The 16,053-nt window shown below is 52.1% G+C and overlaps 1 protein-coding gene across 1 annotated transcript; it reads right to left on the bottom strand.

Moving 5' to 3' along the window:
- Positions 1-805: 805 nt before the first annotated feature.
- On the bottom strand, positions 806-14,137 carry GPR37 (G protein-coupled receptor 37). The gene is made up of 3 exons (XM_061562840.1): positions 12,754-14,137; positions 8,665-9,149; positions 806-2,886 (listed from the first exon to the last, which is right to left on the bottom strand). Exons 1-3 carry the CDS (start codon positions 13,804-13,806, stop codon positions 2,334-2,336), a joined length of 2,091 nt encoding a protein of 696 aa, XP_061418824.1. The 5' UTR covers positions 13,807-14,137; the 3' UTR covers positions 806-2,333.
- Between the last annotated feature and the right edge of the window lie 1,916 nt (positions 14,138-16,053).

Here is a 16,053-nt window from a genome sequence, read left to right as displayed (position 1 = left end):
CGATTCAAGATTCGATTATTTTACGCTTTCACCGCGGTGAATGTTCAGCCGCTCGTGGCCGTGGGGTTCGAAGTGATCCGGTTACACGAGAAATGAGAAATTTCGGATCTCGCTCCCGTGATTCGATGCGTCTACCGTGGGCTCGACATCCGTCGTAGCCTTACGTCCCATCGGCGACGAAGAGGATTTAGTAAGAACATCGACGCATCGATGCCATGGTTACAAATGCAGTGCTGCAGTTCAGCCGCAACCGTCATGAGCTCTGAATCCGTGAACTGTTTCGCCTTATTGTGCGAGCCCTCATTGTTAAGAGCCCCCCATTCCACCCCCCCCCCCGTTTCACACGATTGTAGGGATCGACACATGGAGCATTGACGAGGATGATCCCCTCAGGTTCTGCCAGAGCGGCCAACTTTCCCGGAATATTTCGAGCGAGAACTCAGAAGCCGTCCATAAATGACGTCACGCGATTTTGTACGATTTTGACCCCCCCCCTCGTCACACGGCATCACAAAAAGTCAGACCCCCCCTCAAATATGACGTCACAAAGCTCTGCCCCCCCCTCCCCCCCAAAACCATAAAACATGCTTCAAATCGCTTTAAACTATTGTCATTGTAGTGCGTATTTAATGTGGCGCTGCACGCTGATGTTGTAGGAGTGTTGTTATAACAATTAGTGTTGTTATAACAATTCAATATTTATTAAAAGTTGCGCATTTTGATGTGACGTCACATTTCTCAAACCCCCCCCTCCCTCGTCACACATCGTCACAAATGTCTGACCCCCCTCCCCCCCCAGGTGCGTGACGTCATTTATGGACGGCCCCTTAAGCCGCCCGCCCCTGATTGTACCCCCTCGTGTTTCTGCCTCGACCCGACCTCAGTGGGCATCTCGTCCACATGGGGACGCTCGACACAGCCATTCAGAGACCTCGTCCCGGTACGTGTGGCACCGCCGTGGGAGGGATGTTGACTACCTCGCCCGGTATGCGGGAGGTTCGTGGGTTCGATCTCGATGATTACCCCTGCTGCTGTATATTTGGAGTTTGTGTTGTCTCTCGCCCTGTGGTCGCGTGGAATTTGCTCCAGGTCCTCCGTTTTTTTCCCCTGCACGTTTAGAATCAACATCACGGGGGCTTAGAGTATCTGGCTGCTATAAATGTCCACGTGAGGGGGCCACTTTGTGGAGCGGTCATTTGTGAGAGCCCTGGTCGCTTCTGAAAAAGAGCTACAAAGCTCAGTTGGGGCCTTACCTAGCAAAACAAAAAAAACGAGTTCAGTTTAGTTGAGACTCAATCTGAAACGAGTATCTGTCTCAACATCAGGGGAGAGGAGCGTGCACGGGTAATACTGGCCACACCACCATACGCCTTCGTATGGCGTTTGCTGAGAGCACTCGTGCCTAGCATTTGCGCACAGCTAAAGTGATAACGTTTTTTTTTCAACAAAACAAATCAACGCGGTCCGTTACAACAAGGCCTCTCTCGGCATCCGTGCCACACCCACGTCTGGCCAACGTGGAAGAGTAGGCCAAAGACCACTCCTCGAGGTGCTCTCTGGAGCTCCATCTAGTGGAGGTCCCGTGCACCAGCGGTGGGTGTGAGGAATTGCACGGTTGCCCCTTGAGCTGTGAGAGAGAGAGTGCTGTATGGCACACGAGCACACAAGGGGCAGATGGGACGTCTTGGCAGCGGTCAGTCTGTGGGGGACTGGAATGAGGGATCGTGCCCCCCCCCACCTCCCTACCCCCCTTTAAATGGGAGTCACTCGTCCTCGGGGTGGATGCAGCGACGCTCGGAGTTCAACGCTAAGTGGTCGTTAATGCCACCGTATCCTGCCATCACTTCCTTCCTTCGTGCCAGATGCCACAGCAGCTACGCCATTGCAAACTGCACCTTCAAGGTCGGCTCGAGCAACAACTACAACAATCTCCCGCTTTATGGAGTTTTACATTGAGAGTGTGAGTATGTGACTGTGCGTGTGACCACCACTACCGCTACCACCACCACCCCCAATAATTGGGTAGTTCCACCCCCTTCACACCCCCCCCCCAACCCCCCCCCACACACATACCTTCTTTACTATGTCCTAGAATCACTGGTGTCTAGGCTGTGTGTTACGTGAACCAATTGCGCAGGCACTGCAGACAGGCTCAGTGGGCGTAGGAGCGTGGTTGGCATGGGTCCTGGTGCAAGGAATGAAATGTGGTCGACCCCCGTCGTGTACAATACCCCCCCCCCCCAATCCCTCCTCCCCCTCACCCCACTGATCTTCATAGCCCACCAACAAGGGTGCAGTTGCACGGCCTGCACACCCGACGATCTCCGGGCGACTCAAGCGGTGGAGAAGGTGGTGAGCTCGCGTTGCACGGTGCTGAACGTGAACAGCTCCATCTCCCCGGCGGGCCGCTCGTTCTCGTTCTCGTCGCTCGCCGCCGTCACCACGCACGGGGAGAGCGCCACGACCGCGCCGCCGCCGCCGCCGCCGGGCGGAGCCGGCGACGAGGGCATCTCGGCGGAACTCTCGCCGCCCCCCGTCTCCGGGCAGGGGCAGCAGCAGCAGCAGCAGGCGCGGGCCGCTCTCGCCAGCTCGCGGCAAAGGCCGAGCAGCAGCACGGGGCCCAGGCACGACTTGGAGAAGAGCAGGTACTGGGCGACGGTGTGCAGGACGTCGAGCGCCGGCGACTCGCCGCCCCCGACGCCGGCGTATTCCCACACCATGCTGCACACGATCTCGGGCACCAGGCAGCAGGCGTAGGCGGTAGCCAGGGCCACGACGGCGCAGTTCATCTGCCGCTCGAGGCGCAGCTGCTGCCGGGTGCTTCCGCGCGTCAGAGACGTGGCGGGGCCCGCTTCGCCCGGCGGAGGTTTGTTGTGAGCGGCGGCGCTGCGCGTGGGGGACGAGGGGAGGGAAGGAAGAATCGAGTCACGAGGAATGGTGATTTTTGTTTGCGCGTGTTTAGTTTGTTGTCCTTCCCCCGCACCTCCCGATTGGCACGGTTGGCCACGTACGGTGCGAAAGAAGTTAAACGTGCGTGCATGCATGTCACAAGAAGTGCGCCGCGAACTATTTTTTTTTTTTATTTGACCAGGTAAGAACCACTGAGCTATTTCGCTCTTTTTCAGAAGCGACCTGGCTATCACCAATGACAGCGCAGCGAAGTGGCTTATCACGTGGAAATTTACAGCTGGCAAATACTCTAGGCATCACTACTAGGGAGGCAAAGGCATGGTTATGGCCACCCACCCTCTTGTGTGCCACTGCACCACCAACACCACCCACATGCATAGGCTCGTCGTACAAGCAACTCCCAACACAGAGGGCCCATCTCAGATAGAACAAAAAAAAAACCCTCCTAGCCCTTAAACTCCTTAAGAGCTTACTCAATAAGCTGCAATCCTCGCCAGCCGGCGCCCGTGATATTTGACACAGTTTGTCTTGTCCTGCACAGCTTTCTTTGGCAGCCGATGGGCTCTCTTGTGGCCCTTGTTCAGGAGGCTCTGTAGAATGTTTGCCATCCCTCGCTAGCGGCGGAAGAGACAACGCAGCCTTGATTAATTTTCCACTGGCTCACTCGATCACCGCTTCTAACCGAGAGTCGTAACCAAGGACGTTTTTTTTCTTCTTCTCCTCTCAATCGATATGTTGATGGAACTCTATCTACTTGGGCCGGCTTGGAGGCGTACAAATTATTTGGCGTAAGGCACTACCACTAGACGGCAATTCTAAGTCTGTGTACCCTATATTCCTATAATCCTATGCGTGCATAGGTGTATAATATAATAATTTTAATTTATAAAGCGCCCTTAAACAATCGTTATCAGGGCGCTGAGAACGATTGTATACAATTTATATATAAATTAGATCCTAGGAGTCAACATAGTTGGATATCAAATCTCGACATCAATTTGCAATCTGTTGCAATTCCCAAAAATGTCATACGAAAGAAGAAGAAGAAGACCGTTGTTGTCATTGTCATGAGGACAGAGGCGACTTCATACGTGCCGTGGACAAAATCAATAATGCTCGGAAAAAAGCGTTCCTGACTGTGTCGACTGTAATTAAGCAACTGGTCATTACACATTTGTCATTTCCGCCCAGGTACTGGGCGCCGCGGTGGCTAGGAGATGTTAACTACCTCGCCTGGTATACAGGAGGTCGTGGGTTCCATCCCGACCCTGACGCGTGCTGCTGTATATTTGGAGTCTGCGTGTCTCTCTCCCTGTGGTCGTGTGGATTTTTCTCCCGAATCCCCCGCTTTTTCCCTCCACGTTTAGAAACGTGCGTTTAGAGTATTTGGCTGCTTGACATTTGCACGTAATAAGCCACTTCGTTAAGCTATTATTTGTGGCCAGGTCGCTTCTGAAAAACGGCTGCATAGCTCAGGTGGCCTTACCTGGTAAAATTATAAATATATATATCGATTAGTTTACTGTACATTAAAATCAGATAATTAATTTCAGCCGGGTCTGTTTGGGTCGGTGACCTGCGAATTATTTCCCCTGTCCGGCAGCACACCAAGTCCAGTATCCCTCTCGCTATGGCTGTGGATTTACCAATTCGGTGACATCCAGTCCAGGGCTATCAGCGACCCACAATATCCTCTGCATATTCTACTCGGTGTTGTTAAACTGACCCAGAATGTATTCGATGATAGCTGAAGCCCTCCCTCCCTGTATGTTTTACTCACCCCTTGAGAGCTGCGTCGATTCCGTGGCAGTTGTGCTCAGACTGTCAAGAAACCCATGAATATTGAGCGCTTTGTGGACCGTACAGCATTCTCGCATCTATGATGAAGGGCGCCTTGTCAAATGGAAATCGAGTATAATTGTGGTCTAGTCATTGAGATGTTATTCCGCTGACGGGTATAACACACGCAGCAACGAGACGATACGTGCCGCTCTTTACTGTTAACGCAATGGATGAGTGCGTACATTTTATTTTGACGCGTGATTTACATTTGTTGGATTTTAACTATCAACTCTTTTTATTTCAAATCTAAATAATGTTTTACCATGTCATTCTATTTCGGAATGTAATCGCGACGGTAACCTTCGCGGTTCGATAAATTTTCGCCATACAGGGGCGCCATCACATCGATTAGAATAATCGATAATTATTTTTTCTTTGGAACGTTGTGTAATTGTAGCGGCCTCTCGTGGCTGGTGATGGGGGGACGGGGGCGTCACGCGAACCCAATGGCGTAGTTGCTACATTATCGACTCTGGGGGGGGGGGGGGGGCAATCGGAAATGTTTTCAACAACACCGTTGTTGAAAACATTTCTCACGGTGATTGTCAAGGGGGCCCCAACTCGAAGCTTTGGCCACCAGTATGGGCCAAGGCACCCCCTGGCTGCCCCACGCCAGGTACGCTACTGCGTGAACCCGTAGCATAATTTAATTAACAGATCGATAATACCATTGGAACCTCCTTTGCCAGTAGCAAAATATGATAATTGGTTTTTTACCCTTTTATCTGGCAACAAAACTGACACCTTTTTTTTATTTACAAGGAGTCATGTTTGCATTGACCACAATACCTGCGGTCGAAATGCAAACAAAAAACACAACTCTGACAATGTATGCACTGTCCTTGAAATTGATTGGTGCACACCGGAGACAGCTTTTCTTAGAGCCTAGTCTCACATGGTGTTGGACCAGATGACGCCAAAAGGCGCACAACTCAAAGACAATGCACCATCAGAGTATGAGAATTCGGGGTGAGCATTTACACCATTGGAACCTCCTTTTCCAGTAGCAAAATATGATAATTGTTTTTTTACCCTTTTATCTGGCAACAAAACTGACACCTTTTTTTACAAGGAGTCATGTTTGAATTGATCACAATACTGGGGTGGGTGATGTTAATCACTGTATGATGATGATGGTGGTGGTGTTCTAGAAGGGTAAAGGGTAGGCCCGGTAAGTCCTCCCTTCCCATGGAATGGCCTTGCTGCCTTGGCCAGGTCTCAATCCAAAGAGAGATTTGTTTTTTTACATTCAAAGGGCCTTTACCTGAAATCAACTCAGGCACTTGTTGTACAGAGTGGGGTCCATTGCCCAGGTATTGAACAAAACGCATGCAACCCAAAATATTTCATATTCCAGGGCAAACTTTGTTTTCGTTCAAATCTAGGTCTGTGAAGGTTTATACCCGGAGTGTTTGAATGGCACTGAGTCTAAGCATTTGCTAACTTTTAAAAAGCAAATGCGGATATTTGTGTGAATATTTCTTTTGATTGCCCTCGGCTACAGACAGTTGTGTCTGGATATTTCGAAGAACGGTACCTACAGTCGCGCCCTGAGAACTATTGTTTAAGGGTGCTTTGTACATTTAAATTATTATTACTACTACTACAGTATACAGAGTAACACCCTTTTGCCAATCCACTGTTGGCTAAAGGCCTCCCAACTCCAACCATACTTCCCCACGCTGCTCAGTGCGGGTTGGCATAAGACATAAACGCGGGTGCACAGGCGCACAGGACAATGATGGTGGACATTTTTCTGAACTGCTCTCTGCTGTGCAAGACTAAATTATGGAAGACTTAATTTGTTCGTAAACTCTTACAGTGAGTGTGACGCTAAAGCCGAGAGAAGGGATGGCTAAGCCTACTAACTGGGCAAGGGGCGGGGTGTCGTTGCTAGTTACGACATATGCACGTGTGCTCGATTCACCGGGCTCTTTCCACGCTTCTTAATTTCATTTACTCCATAACAACAGATGGGCCGCTGTTGATTTCGAGAAGCTGTTGTTGGCGGTCGACCCCATGGGGGCAATCAGAGCGACGGAGTCCGAGAGCGCTGTCATCCAGACGGATTGAAAGCTTCCCAGCTGTTGATCCCAGGGTCGGGGGCTGAGGCGTCGTTAAAATCCCCTGCTCTTAAATAATCGGAGCACACGGAGGTGCCGCGGAGATCGAGCGGGAATTCAGAGCGATCACGGTCGTGAAGGAATCGCGATTACCGGCCCCAACGAGCATTGCGGTGTTGGTGATCGCCGCCTGTCGATAACCGACTCTGAGTAAAGTGGTTGCTGCTATTCCACATTCCTATGGCGAGGGAGAGTCTATCCATAGTACAGTCACTGTTGACCTTGTCACGATGTATTTTGTCCACACACAACCATCTCGTCTTATTTTGTCGCCAATGAGAAACAACGGTGAGTCCATGAATTGTTGTATAAACCTGTTCATATGATTATACGAATATAGGCAATGTACAGTATAATAATGGAGGGTTTTCACGCATAGGTGAGCTTTGTGCTCTAAGTGGTAGTGCCTTACGCCAATAATTTCTACTCCGAGCTAGCCTTTGCAGCATCCCTGGAAAAATATCCTGCGATAAATTAAGCCCCGTCGTGTAAGACTGAAATCTGCGTTTCTGTGATTGTGCTATGAAGTACTGTAAGGCCATTGCCCGAAACGTCGTCCATTGTTTATCATTTTCCTTTGAAGGTCACACATTGTTATTGATTAAACGGTTGAGTCGTTGCTGTGTGAAATAGCGCTCGAGTGATGTGTTTACATTTTTCTTTGCGTCTGTTAGAGTCGAGTGCGCATCCATTTCAATTGCAGCCCTGTTCCCGTTAACCAAATAATAAACACACCCAACATTTAAAAAAGGAAGAATTTTCCAGAGTTTAGTTGAAATAAGGTTAAACAAAAATTAGACTCTCTGCTTGTTTCATGGCGTACGGATATTTCTGAAAGAATGCGGATTTTCTTTTTACCGCGTAAAAAGGCTGAGCACCATATGGTGTTTAGTGGAAACATGGGTCAACATGTGAGTGGGTTGGTGCATCTGCCAGTCATCTCAGTCAGTCAACCTATGGGAACCTGGGGTCTGTCCCCTTGAACTCCTGCCAGCGGGCTTTCGACACTTCACGTGGCCTCAAAGTGCACCTGGCCTGGCACAGTCGCCGTGGCGACGTCACCGCTGCTTAGTGGCGAACGGCGGTTGTTTTGTTGTTGTTGTGGGTGTGTTGTGGGTGATTTCAACTCACGACCGATATAACGGCGACGAATATTTGAACCGGTCATTGGTCTCCCCCTAGGTCGACTCAGTCTTAAAATGAGTACCCAGCAATGGGAAGACAAAGGCGACAAGGCATGGTGCTGGCCACCCACTCCCCCGTGCGCCGTGCCCGCCTTAAGTGCTCGCCAACAGCACTTGCCCCAACAGTCTGTTAAAGGCTCTATGGGGGATCATTGCCTTTGTGCGTTGATGTGGATTCTACGTGTCTTATCAGTGCGTGCAATTGTATACGTGTGTGTATGCGCGTGCGTGCGTGCATGCATACGTGTGCCTTGCTGGCCTTAAGTGCTCGCCAACAGCACTTGCCCCAACAGATCCGAGTGACTGCGCGCGTGGACGATTGAGCTCGGTGTGAATTCAAAGAAGCTCACGGCGCACGCTCGGCATCTCTCTACAGAACATCACAACGCCATCAGCTGCTTCCAATCTCAACCCCGTCCCGAGACTCCCCCCCACCCTTCCTCCAACCCCCTCCCCACCAACACAAAAGCGAGCCCCTGGGGGAGATGGGGGAGGGAAAGGGGTCCTAAAAAACCGGAGAACATCATCCCAACCGAGAGCACCCCCCCCCCCCCACCACCGTAAACCCGCGTGTGCGTCAAGCAACGAAACCCCGAGTTCAATACCCGGCTCCCTTCATCCGGCGCGCGGTCAGGACGGAGCAGGTGACGGTGAAGGCGATGGGCAGGCAGAAGTAGCAGCCGAAGAACCACCACGGGCGCGCGGCGCGGTACGTGGCCGAGAGCATGTACAGGAAGTCCGGCAGCTCGTGCGGAACTCGCATCTCGCAGCGGTCGTACGGCAGCGAGGAGCCGGTGGGAGCACCTCCGGCCACCGCCACCCCCTGCTGCTGGGTGTTCTGGTGGCCCTGGTAGTGGTGGTGGTGGTTGTTGTTGTTGTTGCTGTTCACGCCGTCCTTGCCCGCCAGGCCGTGGATGAGCAGCTCGGGTGTGGAGAGCACGAGGGCGCCCAGCCACACCACGGCGAGTTTGCCTCCACGCGAGATGCAGCCCTCCGTCTGCTCGTAGTGCAGGCGCACATTGGTGGCGGCGTGGAAGCGGTCGAGGCAGAGGGCGGCGAGCGTGAACGTGGTGATGCCCAGGCTGGCCACCTGTTTGCGTGGGTATATGGGGTGGGTATGGGTGAAGGTGGGTGGGTGAGCAGGTGGAGGACGCTACTGGTCAATTGGGGGCACCTCCGAATATCACGGTTGGCTACGTACGGCGCAAAAAATAAGTTCAACGTACATGCATACAAGAACGGAGGCGCAGAGGGAGCGACGCTCACAACAACGAGCGGAGCGCCGGGCGGATAAAATTACGTCTGGGTGGGGGGGGGGTACAGATGGTGCATCAGCCAGTCATCTCAGTCGATCAACCCCATTGCATCTGGCTCTGTCCCGTGACCTCCTGCCAGCAGCGAGCCTTCAACACTCCACGTGATCGCCTCAAAGTGCATCCGGCCTGGCACAGGGCCGTCGCTTCGTGGCGAATGGCGAATATTGGTTGGTATTGGTATTGTGGGTGTGTGGGGTGCGGTTTGAGATGATTGGCATGGCAGCTTTACGCACGTGGGAAGCGTTTTCCCATCATCAGGCGCGTGCAGCGTCCAGTAACGGGCGTTATTTGATATTTGAAAGGAGGTTGTTTAGTTTGTGTACTCGCAAAGACAAATGCGTTGTGGGTGGGTCGCGAGGATTGAAGGACGGGGGAATCCAATCTCAATCATTTGCAGTTTGCAGCTCTGACAATCCACTGCCCCCCCTCCGCCCATGCCCTGTCGGTCATGGGGGGAGGTGGGGGGGGGGGGTTATTTCACCATACTTCACCGCGCTGGTCAGTACGGTGTTGGTGAAGGGGATGCCCCGGACCCGGTTCAGATTTAATTCACCACTGATTGTTAGCCGTGGCCGGTCTGTGTGTATGTGTGTATACATCGACCTGGGTTTGATTCTCGCTCATGGCCAACACCAGTGACGATTATCCTGGGCCTCCCCTAGGTCAATTCAGCCTGAAATGAGTACCTGGTAGGGTGTGTAAACATCGCCACTAGGGAGACAAAGGCGGCCGGGCGTGGTGCTGGCCACCCACCCCTTCCGTGTGCCGTGCCGTCCTTAATAGGTGCTCGCTAACAGTTTGTGAAGGCTATAGGGGTATCTTTGTCTTCTGTATATATATGGGCAAGTCCTGTTAGTCTGTAATGAATTCCGGCTGTACTGTGGGATCTTCCTATGTGGGGAGGGAGGAATGCAATTCAAAGGTAACAGAATCACACGATCAATTGCAGGCAAATTAGACGCGGCCTTTAATGCGTGGGCAGCCACCGCTGGGTAAGACCACCCTGAAACATCAAAAACATCCCGAATGATGCTCACGTTGAATATTGTGACGATTTCGGTTCCGCGACCCACGTTGTGATTCCGTTACCGTTGTAATTCTTTGATTCCTATCATTCATATTACGCTTGTTTACCCAGGAAAGCTCGCCGAGTCTCATGCCCCTTTTTCAGGAGGGCCCGTGCCAAGCTTTTCGCAGCCGTGGGGCGATTCCAATCGCGTCATTTGCGGTGTCATTTATTTTTGCTTCTCTCCAAAATTGGGCAAGTCGGAACCCACGATCATGTGTGTGCGTGTACTTGTATTGTGCACGCACACACATGGCACAGACATCACGCCAGACTGTTGGTGCACAAGTGCTGTTAGCGAACAGCAATGAAGGCTGACGTGGAACACGAGGGCGTGGGTGGCCAGCAACCACGCCCGGACACAAACAAACAACAACAACAACAACCGCCGTTCGCCACTAAGTGGCGGTGACGGCGCTCGTGCCAGGCTATGCGCACGTTAAGGCCACGTGAAGTGTCGAACGCCCGCCGGCAGGATGTCACGGGACTGACTCAGATGCCATGGGTTGACTGAGATGACTGGCCGATGCACAATCTGTGCCGCCTACTTTGCCAGCATAACACACACACACACGTGCAAGTAGTCCCTATCTATATATTGAATACACGCATGTTTATTGCGGGGAAGCCTTCATCCAGCAGTAGATTAACAAAGAGATTAATCATGTTTACTAACTACTAATAAAGGTGCGGGTCGTCCATCGGGAATTGCGGGGCTTACGGATCAATAATTGTAATCGCTTTAAGTATAGCCGGCAACCCTAGATCCGGTTTCGGCTCCCTTGGTCTCATCAGTAGCGCATAGTCCTGGTATCACAGGCGTGGGCCACGGCGCCTACAGCATTCATGCATTTCGATTTAAAGCTTTCGTGACTGCAGGGATTCATCTTCTTGGTTCTTTCGGTAAAGTCACGTAGAAGGGAAGTAATAAAATAATAAAAATAAAACATAATAAAATAATTCTCACGACGTTTCGGCCACAACACAAGCAGCCGTCCTCAGGTGAAGACCAGGTCTGTCGGGGAGACAGCGTCTCAATGAAACACCACCACGCTTGGAGCGTATATTATTATATTATTAAATGAAACACCACCACGCTTGGAGCGTATATTAATATTATAATAATATACGCTCCAAGCGTGGTGGTGTTTCATTGAGACGCTGTCTCCCCGACAGACCTGGTCTTCACCTGAGGACGGCTGCTTGTGTTGTGGCCGAAACGTCGTGAGAATTATTTTATTATGTTTTATTTTTATTATTTTATTACTTCCCTTCTACGTGACTTTACCGAAAGAACCAAGAAGAAGAGCATTCATGCACCTACAGATCTCGTGTGTCCATCTGCGCGCGTGCGCGTGTCTCAGTTCCGTCAATCACATCGCTTGCTTGAATCATTTAGGTCGTAACACAATCGAGTAAAGATCCATTCTGACCGGAATGATCAAGGGACCTGTGTGCTGTTGACGATGAGCTATGCACAACCACGTTTGATCTATGCCAACAAAACCAAAATTTCGTTGAGCGTGCGTGCTTGCCTCCACATAGAGGCACTGCACGGGATATTACCCAGCACCTACCTAACGCTGCACTTTGCCCGAACCCGCCTGTGTAGGCTCTCGGGGGGATCTTCGCTTTTTTTTGTCTTTCCGCACGAACAGTATTTAAGCACAATACAGTTTATGTGCACGACGAATTCTGCCCCGGTGTGATCGGTTAGCGCACTCGAATCAGCACGTTTGGCTACGCGCAGTGCGAAAGAAGTTCAACACAATACATACATCTTCTTGGTTCTTTCGGTAAAGTCACGTAGAAGGGAAGTAATAAAATGATAAAAATAAAACATAATGAAATAATATAATAATATATTTTCATTATTTTATTACTTCCCTTCTACGTGACTTTACCGAAAGAACCAAGAAGATGAATCCCTACAGTCACGAAAGCTTTAAATCGAAACAATACATACAATTACAACCCAGAGGTCGCCGGTTCGATTCAATCTCCCGGTGCGCTATTTTAAACAATGGAGGAAGTCTATGCAATCTCTCCGCGTCTGTCCACGCTATATATAAACACACACACATGAATGGGTCCACCACAGTACTGTCGCTCGGTAGGTCACGTGTGATTGGGGTGAAGCGTGGGCAACTCCCACCTCTTCCACGCGTGGAAGAATCAATGAGTAGAGCAAAACAAATCCCCCTTCGACAGCAGTGATGTGAGCGACCACATTGCAGGCTTGCGCCTTTACCCCCCTTTCGTTGTCGCGCGTGCATTCGTGCACACGCGTTCAGGTGAGTCGCGAGCCTCACCTCGAGGTACGGCACCAGCTTGCACGTGAAGTCGCCCAGCACCCAGCGCTTGGACAGCTCGTGAACGGCCGTGAGCGGCAGGCACACGAAGATGACCAGGAAATCCCAGAAGGCCATGTTGGCCAGCAGCGAGTTGGAGACGTTCTTCATGTAGCGGTTGTTGCACACCACGCAGATGACGGTGAGGTTGCTGGCGAGGCCCACGGCGAAGAGGAACAGCGAGAACGCGAGGATCGCGTAGGCGCCGTACGTCTCGCTCGTCACCGGCTTGAATGGATTCCTCGCCCGCGGGATTCTCTCCACGCGCCCGCTTGCGCTCTTCGACTTCGGGGTGATGACCTTTGGCGAGTGGTCACTCGCTTCTGTGATGTTATCCGACGATGATGATGATGAAGAGGACGACTGTCCGGGTGACGAGAGGTCAACCTCGGTGTCCACCTCCGTCCCGTTATCAGCGAGCGCCGGACGTGGCGAGTGCGGGATTGAGGTTGCGTCCGTCTGCTCCGCCTGGGCGTTCACGTCTTCCGCCGCCGTTGTGGCTGCTGCTGCTGATGGTGGTGGTGGTGACGGTGGTGCTGCTGGTGGTGTTGGTGAGCGAGCATTCTCGGCGTTGACCGTCTTCCCCGCCGCCTGTCGTTTGCGTCGAACCTCGAAAGCCCTCGCCGGGACAAACGGAGGCACGGCCGACGGCAGATTCCTGAACGTGCCACCACCGCCACCACCACCTCCTCTTCTTCCTCCATCCTCGTCAAAGGTGCTCGCCTCCTCCCCTCGTGTCGCTTCTCTTCCTCTAACAACACCACCACCGTCGTCGTCGTTGCCGCCACCACCACCATGACCAACAACAACAACATCATCTTCATCAACGTCGCTGCCATAAAGAGCGTGGGCTTCGAGCAGCGACTCTTTGTGTGCTGGAGGCCGCGCGTCGTCTCGCAGAGGGGCCGCGCCTTCTCCCAGCGCCGTCGGGAAAGCGGCGAGCGCTCCTGCAGCAACCCCCAGCACGGCCCAGATCATCATCATCGTGGTCGTCGTCGTCGTCGTAATCATCATCGCCGCCGCGGTGCGACCCTGCAAGCGCCAGGGTAAGGCGACTCGGAGCCCGCTCCGATCATCGCAGGAGATGTTGATGTCAACACGCCGCTGCTGCTGCTACCGCTGCTGCCGCTACAGGCTGATGCCGTGGAGCGGTTATTTATTTACCGCGCGTCGTCTGTTTCAACGAAATAAAATAATGCGTGATGTTGTTTTGTGAATATGTTCTCCCTTTTTTGTTGGTTTCGTGCAGTCCTCCCGCCCGGTCGTTTCGTGCAACGGTGGCGTCGTGAGCGCGCTCACGGAGTGCGCGTCGGAGAATCGTTGAGTCCGCGTCCTTTTGAAGAAGAGAGGCGTGCGCTTGCCTGCTCGATACCCCCCCTATCCTCCCCCCCCCTATCCTCCCCACCTCCCCACCTCCCCCTATCCCTCGTCCCCCTTCTCTCTGTGTCTCCTCCTTTGCCTAGACAATTACAAAGATCCCCCGTGTAGCCTTCACAGGCTGTTGGTGCAAGTGCTGTTAGCGAGCAGCACCTTTGGAGGCCCGGACGGTACACGAGGGGGGGGGGGGGTGGCCAGAACCACGCCCGACCGCCTTTGTCTCCCCAGTAGCGATGTTTACTACACACCGCACCGGGTACGCATTTGAGGCTGAGTCAACCGAGGGGAGGATAATCGTCACCGGTGTTGGCCGTGAGCGGGAATCGAACCCGGGTGGTCGGGTTTCGTGGCGCAGTGCTCTGGCCACTACGCCACCGCTCCCCGACGCGCACACAATGGCGAACCCAGTCCACGCACAGATGTCTCTACGCTTACTCCCCCATCAGGGCTTGCGGGAGATTGTGGTGGCGGTGGTGGTGATCGTGATGGTGGGGGTTGATGGAGGGCGTCAGGGGAGGAGGAGGAGAGGGTGTAAGGGGTGGTGGTGGGGGGGTAATGGGGAGGAAGGGAGGATGAGGAGGAGGAGGGATGAGTGTGCTGGGGTAGGGTTGGGAGCAGGAGGAGGTGGATTGAATATGGGGGAAATGTTGGGGGAGGGGGGGGGGTGTAAGCGCGTGTTGTTGGAAGCAGCCAATGAACACGCGATGGTGAAATCACGGTCGCTTGAGCCGTGCATGGTAGGATCTGCGTTTGGTGGTGATGGTCCTGCGCTTGAAGAGAGCTGACAGCCGACTTATTGCTCCGCCCGGGAAAGAGTCTACCTGTCCGTCCGTGTGTTCATCTGAAAGCACCACCACCACACGGTAGCAGATCACCAGGCACCGATGCTAAACTCACCACCACGACGCAGAAGCAGCAACAGCAGCAGCTCACCAGCCCAAATGTCCAACGTTCACGCCCGCGTCTCGTTCCTCCCACATGGATACCGTGTCAACCCATACGGTTTAGGGGCCGTCCATAAATGACGTCACGCACCTAGGGGGGGGGGTGTCAGACATTTGTGACGATGTGTGACGAGGGGGGGGGGTGAGAAATGTGACGTCACATCAAAATGTGCAACTTTAAATAAATATAGACAACACGTTCTACTTAATTAAATAGACGTTTGAATAAATGTTTTCTCCTACAACATCAGAGTGCAGCGCCACATTAAATACGCACTACAATGACACTAGTTTAAAGCGATTTGAAGCATGTTTTTTTGAGGGGGGGGGGGGGGGCAGAGCTTTGTGACGTCATATTTGAGGGGGGGGGGTCAAAATACGTTGCAGTCATTTTTTATTTTTGATAAAGTTCTAGATTGGCAAAGGGCTGCATATTGTACATCATTATTATTATTGTTGTATTTAATAATGTTAATAATTGCCAAAGCTTGTATACATCGTGTAAGTAATGGGTTTAGGTGACGTATATATAAGTTCACCACAGTGTTAAATAAGGAAGAAAATGCATGCACACGAATGGATTTTGCAACGGTAAGTACAGGTTTTTGATTGGCCTTAACACATACGCACATACATAATATTTTATACCTACGTGATTTTACCGAAAGAACCAAAGAGTATGGATTCCTGTAGTCACGAAAGCTTCAAATCTAGATTCAAATCAAGATTGGCCTTACGTTGCATTGTTGAATGACGTCACATGGTACATGGCGTGTGACGTCATTGCCTTGGCAGAAAAGGCTTAAGCCATTATCGCCGTGGGCTTTATTTTTTATCGCCATATTTTGGGTAACCCTTGACTCAATGTGCCCGGGTTTCTGCAGGGCAGAAACGCCACAATAGCAACGCGGCTTTTCGCGTGTCTCTGGCCTCAGAGACA

The sequence above is a fragment of the Lethenteron reissneri genome, chromosome 30 (genome assembly GCF_015708825.2).
Source record: "Lethenteron reissneri isolate LAM-NWPU_2019-01 chromosome 30, ASM1570882v1, whole genome shotgun sequence".
In the NCBI taxonomy this organism is placed as follows: Eukaryota; Metazoa; Chordata; class Hyperoartia; order Petromyzontiformes; family Petromyzontidae; genus Lethenteron; species Lethenteron reissneri.
Note: the sequence above shows the minus strand (reverse complement) of the source record. Positions and strands in the feature narration are given on the sequence as shown.